Source organism: Athene cunicularia (assembly GCF_003259725.1).
Source record: "Athene cunicularia isolate RWA chromosome 15 unlocalized genomic scaffold, athCun1 chr15_part1, whole genome shotgun sequence".
Taxonomy (NCBI): domain Eukaryota; kingdom Metazoa; phylum Chordata; class Aves; order Strigiformes; family Strigidae; genus Athene; species Athene cunicularia.
In genome coordinates, this window is record NW_020799121.1 from 11,798,223 (window position 1) to 11,804,522 (window position 6,300).

Sequence of the window (6,300 nt, forward strand, 5' to 3'; positions counted from 1 at the left end):
GGGCACCCCTCTCCCCGGTGCTCGGCGCTGGACCCGCGGCGGCCTCGTCTCCGGTGCGAGCCCGGCTGTGGGTGAGGCGGCAGAACGGCTTGGAGCGTTGCTTTGGGGAAGAAAAACGGGAGGCGAGGCTTGGCGTGGCGCAAACAGCGAAAAATATTAATAAAAGACATTTTTAAATAGAGATTATTTGAGGTGGGGGAGGCGGTCTGGGCAGACCGTTGTCGGCGAGGAGCCCTCCAACTGAAATACGGGCTGTCTGCATCAGCGGAGCATCCTGTGTTTGCGGGGCCACATAGGAACTTGCAGGAAACCAGGCATGCAAGGCAGACGGACCTGTACATCCCTCTCTTCCTTCTCTCCTCAGCGAGCAGGAAGAGATAATACTGTTAAATTGACCTCTACATGCATTGGAGACGTTTGGGTGTGATGCTGGGGACATCTCTCAGTTGCTTGGTAAAACTAGCTCTCTGGTTTGCTTTACCAATGTCACAGAATCACAGAATGGTTTGGGTTGGAAGGGACCTTAAAATCATCCAGTTCCAGTGCTCTGCCGTGAGCAGGGACACCTTCCACTAGCCCAGGCTGCTCAAAGCCCCGTCCAACCTGTCCATTGCTGGTAGCAGTGCTTTCTTTAAACTTCAGAACAATGGTAAAGCCAATTAATTGCATTTTTAAACCCTGTCAACATACACGTTTACATGCCAAAATACTTAGGATAAGGACAATTGTAGTAAGTAAACTTAGGAGGTAAAAAACATTTGCAGAGTTACATTTTGTTTCTTTGAGGACTTCAAAATAGCCTGCAATTCTTGTTTAATGAATTATAATTCTACTCATGACTACTAAGTCTCAAAGTATGTTTAAGGAATTGAGGATTTTTTTTTTTTTTTTTAATTTCCAATTTTATTTCTCAGTTTTTCTCAAGGTTGACAGAGAGGTTTGTGAATGGGGTGGATATATTAATGGATACATTCTGGAGAATATGGACTGATTTGTTAGATGTTCTTGGAATCGATGGTAAGTGTTATGCCTGTTAACTCTTGAACTATATCAGCCTGTATCAATGTTTGCCAGCATAGGCCGAGTGGGAAAATAGTTACATTTTATCCTGCTGCATTAAACATCAATCGGTGGTATCTCTATCTGCTTCACATGGCTTTGATTTTGCCATTAGTACCTTCAGACAAGAGGACTGAAACCAGCCGTTCCGTGTAAAACGCGTTACAAGTCATGGCTGGTTTCTTGGCGTCTTCATTAAACGGATGCACGCGGCCAGGAACAGTGCAGGGAAGTAAAGGAGGACTAGAAGAAGGAAAGGTGCAATTGAGAGCCTTTAGAATGTAACTTTTACAAAGCAGGAAGCATTCCTTTGCTTTAGCCTCAGTATGAACTTCAACCTTAGGCCCTACAGTAGTTTGGCTTTAAAGAACCTTTAGCATCTCTGCTTTAAAGGAATTCCTACAGTTGCATCACTGGTGCTGAGCCAGTGATTTGAAGAAGGTCCATCCAGAAATGGATGAACTAGCTTTACCCCTTACTTCAGAAAACACCGCCGTGACCCCACTGCATGACCCTGTGAAGCTGTGCTTGCGTTTTTACCCTTACCACTTTGGCCTGTGCTCGTTAATACCCTGTACATTTTCCTTTGTTTTTCAGCCTCCAACCTGACTCACTATTTCAGCCCAGCGGCAATTGCCAACAACCCGACCCGTGCTCTTCTGCTGATTGGTGCCATTTTACTTGCCTATTGGTTTTTATCTCTCTTCCTCGGATTCTTCTTCTATCTCCTGCACATGCTGTTTGGTCGCTTCTTCTGGATTGCGAGAGTTGCCCTTTTCACTCTCTCGTGTGTCTACATCCTCCAGAAGTATGAAGGTGACCCGGAACACGCAGTCCTGCCTCTCTGCTTTGTTGTAGCAGTCTACTTCATGACGGGGCCAGTTGGATTTTACTGGAGAAGAAACAGCAACAGCAGCCTTGAGGAGAAGATGGACCACCTCGATAGTCAGATCAGACTTCTGAACATACGTCTTTCTCGGGTGATCGAAAACCTGGACAGAGGCAGCGACCAATGAACCAACCCCTATAGACCACTGTACACCAGCTCTAGAAAATTCCTAAGCACTGTCTCGTTCAAAGTTACAAAGCAACAAAACATCACATGGTAAAAAGTGTGCAAAGTTATAACTTTTCATCATGTGTAAGACTAATTTATCTAGATTATACACTCAGCCATTATACTTGTAGGAAAAAAGAAAAACCACATTTAAAAAATTCAGCTGTATATTCAAGAGAGTTTTATCCAGTACTAGATTTTCTCAGTAGATAAACGCTTACTTTTACAAGCATTTAAAAACATCTTTTGTAAAGTTTTTATAAAAGCAAATTGAGTAGTCTTTCAAATATTGAAATTGAGTTAAACATATGCAAATTTGACACTTAAAAAGTTAAAAAGAAAAAAAAAAATATCTCAAGCTACCAAACACTTCCATTGAGAAGTAACTGCTGTGGGTCCGCATTTTTTTTTTTTTTTCAAAGTTGTGAATGTTCTTGTTTTCTTGTTGGCTTATTTCATTGCCTTGAAGTTGCCTTTCACAGAGTATGAGATGAGGAATTTTCTGGTATCCAGGCCAAAAAATTCACACCATAGCTTTTAATAGGAGGTGGGGAATAGGGGAGAAGGAATATTTCATAAATTTGAAGTCCTTAAATGCCGGTCCAAGATGAAGAATTGAGAAGTGCACGTGTGGCATTATTTCATTGCATTTCATCTCAAGAACTTTAATTTGATGTCTGAAAGGAAATCAGTTTTAATAAATTGACACAAAAGGAAGAGATGTAGCATGGCAAATTAATTCGTATTTGATCTTCATAGTGAAGCATTTTCCAAGCGTAAGTGCATAGAATGAAACATGATTTTTTAATCTCAGGACCCACGTACCTTCTCAAAAAAGGCAGCAGTTAAAACACTTGCAAATGTATTGTTGCTTAAAGCTTTCTCAGGACCAATAAGCGGCAATAAATTATCTTCAGGAAGATCTGGATTTTTTTCTAAAATTGTAATAGTTTTATAGGAGCTTTTTGCTTGAAGTCTGTGTCCTCACTATATTGGGTTTTGGGGAAAGCGAGTCACCTTATGAGAAGGGTGTATTAAACAGTACCATTTCAAAGTGATGCAGGAGATTTGAAGCCGTTTTTACGTTGAAGGATTCTATGTGTTTGTAACCTAAGAATTAACTAGCTTGGCAGACTACCACCGCCCTTGTAAGGCTTGCTGAAATGCATTGAAACAAAGGTAACCTCAGGGAAGAAAATCTGGTAAGTGGTTTAATTTAGTAACCTAGAGAGTTTGTAAAGGGGGAGGGAGGGGAAGCATCTAAACCGTAGTGATGAGCACAGTATCGGTAGCACGGGAGGTAAACTGGACCACAGCTGAAGAACTACGTATTCCGTAATGTCTGAACGAACAAAGAGAAAACGCAACAAAAATTGGTCTGTGCCGGGGCCTGGCTGAGAAGGAAGGGGAACAAACAGGAGTAGGTGATCCGGGCTCCGGCAGGACTGGCCAGGGCGGCTGAGCACAGCCGGGCGCTTGGTCTTCGCTGCCTTGTTCCCCAGGGCAGAGCTTTCGTTGGATGTGATGCTTAACTGAATGTAACCGTGGGGTGAATTTATTTTTCTCTTTATGCTGAAGTTTAATACTCTTCTTAAAATGTGTGTTACTTGCCTAAACTCTTCTGGGCTGTATGTGACATTTACACGAGGGATTAGTTTAAAATCCATGTTAATGGCCTTTACTCCAAACTGTGATCACTTAAGTTCAACACGGTTGAAGTTCATATGCAGTTGACGCTGTTGTAATCCATTTTGATTTTTTTTATGTCATCTGTAAATCCCCCTGCACCCCATTTTTCCAGAAATACACATTTAGAGTTGCAAAGTAACTGCTTTTGGTAACTTAATATCTTTCCCATGAACAGATAAGTACTATGGCTACAAATAGTCCGCTTTGTAAAGGTGAAACTGTAAATTCCAGTATATTCCATTTTACAGATCATTTTCCATAGTATTACAGTCTTCCCTGTAAACTCTGTTTTGCCTGCTGTTGTGCACAGAGGACTGGGCTGAAACACCAACCTGGAAATGAGGAATTGATTAGCAAAGCTTTGTCGGGTCTTTATGCGTTTTGCTAGATTTGAGGCCTGAGGACCAAAGTCTGCAAACCTCGCTCGTGTAAGCAGCTCCATTGACTTCCATAGGACTATGTGCATGAGTCAGTTTTGCATAGATTGTATTTTCTGTAATCCATATTTAATGTTGAAGTTAAAAATACTGAATCCTTTATATATTAAGAGTTGTCTATGATAAAGATTTCTTTTAAAATACTATATAAAAGTCGATTTGGATTATAGTTTCTCCCTGTCTTGCTCTAATCATGTATCTTAGTTTTGTAAAACCAGCCCTCCTATATGAATACTCTTTAATTTTGATCACCCTGCTGCTTGAAAAAAAGTATTTTTATATTTACTTGCATCCCATGTATAGCAAAATGTTATGTGAAAAGCGGTATATATAAAATTGGATATTTTTAATCAGTATTTTTCCCAGCACTCAGTTTTCATGTTAGTCAGATTCAGAAGTAATGATTTTTTTAAAGCACAATCTAATCTTCAATATATATACTTTAAAAATGCTCTGTATTTTTAAACATGCACTGTAGTGAAAGCGCTTTTGGGACATGAATGTGGTATTGTATTTAATCTCTTTTGACTTTTGTAAATACCTTTTACAGATATTTTCCATACCAAGTCACCTAGTTTATCCATGGAGGTTTTTGCTCTGATTTTTAGAACTCGTTCCAGGGACGGTGGTTGCGCTGCTGTTGTATTGCCCGTGGCGGGAGCATCTCACACCAGTTCCCGGGGATGGGCAGGTATCGCCGTGTCACTCGTGGGGCAGCCGAGACGCAGAATTTGACAGACTTGCCCGAATCGTTGTCAGAAATGGGAATAAACCCCAGATCTGGCCTTTTGCTCTAAGCGCTCAGTCGAAGGCGGGCAGCAGCGTCTATGCACTCCTCCGGCAGCCGCTCCCTCGGCGTCGGGCCTGGCCCCCGCTCCGGTGGCACAGGGTTCTGGGGTGCAGCAGGGTGGGGGAGGCACTCCCCATCCTCCCCTCCTCCTCCTGCTCCTCCAGAACAGGAACAATTCCTCTGCCTTGACCTGCCCGTTTGCTGCCGCTACTTGAAAAAACATCACCCTGACGTAAGCGTTTAAGGTGGGCTCCAGACTGTCCAGCATCAGAAATTCTGGTGGGGTCTTAAGCATTTTAAACTTTGTACTTTAAGACCTAATATTTGAAACTACTGTAGTATTTTCGATACATTCACATTTTTGCAACGCTAACATCGGTAGCAGTTTCTTTGGGAGTACACACGCCTCGCCTATAGATAACTGATCTGTTGTATTCGGAATGTAACGCTTTATAAAGTGGTATTGGGTGTCAGAGTGCAGTGTATCCAATCTGGTGTAATTCAGTGCTGTACTTAATAGTGCGTCCTTCAAATTGTGATTTGCTTTTAAAGACTTGTTGCATCGTTCGTGTGGAAAATAGACCAGTATCAACCTTAGCTCTTCGATGGCGTAGAAGTTTTTTAAGTGTGATTTGCCTCATGTACTGATCTGTATTTTGGCAGCTAATGATGTAAATGACCATAAGTTCTCTTTGTCTGGGAAAAATAAAAGGTTTTATTCTATCCGCATGTATTTTAAACTTTTGGATAATTCCATCGAACTGTGATGACGGCACATTTAAAAGTTGACCTTTTCCTTTTGATCAGAAGTGGTATTTGCTATGGTAGCACTCGTTAGCGGCACTGATGTTGGTGATTTCACATCCTGTTTTGTACATCAGATTTCAAGATTATAGTGTTTAAGTTTGTACAATTGTGTTTATGTAAAAAAATTTGATCCGAAGAGATGATGTATGTATACTTTTGGCATATGATCTATAGGGAAATATTAGATTCCACTGATAATGTTGTTAAGTAGTTACAGATAGATCCGACTTATTTTTTACAGAGCTATACATGCCTTTATTTATTACTTATCTGACCACCAAATCAATGTACTATGTAGTTCAATATTTGTAGACCAATTTCACAAATCGACTATGGTATTGTGACAAAGCTTCAAATAAATGTTTACTGAACCTTTGCACTGAGACCTGAGTCGCGTCCGAGGCTCCCCTCAGCCGGGCTCTCCCGGGAGGGCGGGCTCGGAGCCGGGCCGGTTGCCCCCG

General features: G+C 41.5%; 1 protein-coding gene across 1 annotated transcript; it reads left to right on the forward strand.

Moving 5' to 3' along the window:
• Nucleotides 1–39: 39 nt before the first annotated feature.
• Nucleotides 40–6,215, forward strand: BRI3BP (BRI3 binding protein). Its single transcript, XM_026859677.1, has 2 exons — nucleotides 40–1,017; nucleotides 1,657–6,215. Exons 1-2 carry the CDS (start codon nucleotides 963–965, stop codon nucleotides 2,073–2,075), a joined length of 474 nt encoding a protein of 157 aa, XP_026715478.1. The 5' UTR covers nucleotides 40–962; the 3' UTR covers nucleotides 2,076–6,215.
• Nucleotides 6,216–6,300: the final 85 nt, after the last annotated feature.

Bases quoted from the DNA above. Each gene is read 5' to 3' on its own strand.
- BRI3BP (XM_026859677.1), top strand. From the start codon at position 963: ATGGATACATTCTGGAGAATATGGACTGATTTGTTAGATGTTCTTGGA. The intron at 1,018-1,656 runs GTAAGTGTTATG...TTTGTTTTTCAG, and splicing joins AGATGTTCTTGGAATCGATG to CCTCCAACCTGACTCACTAT.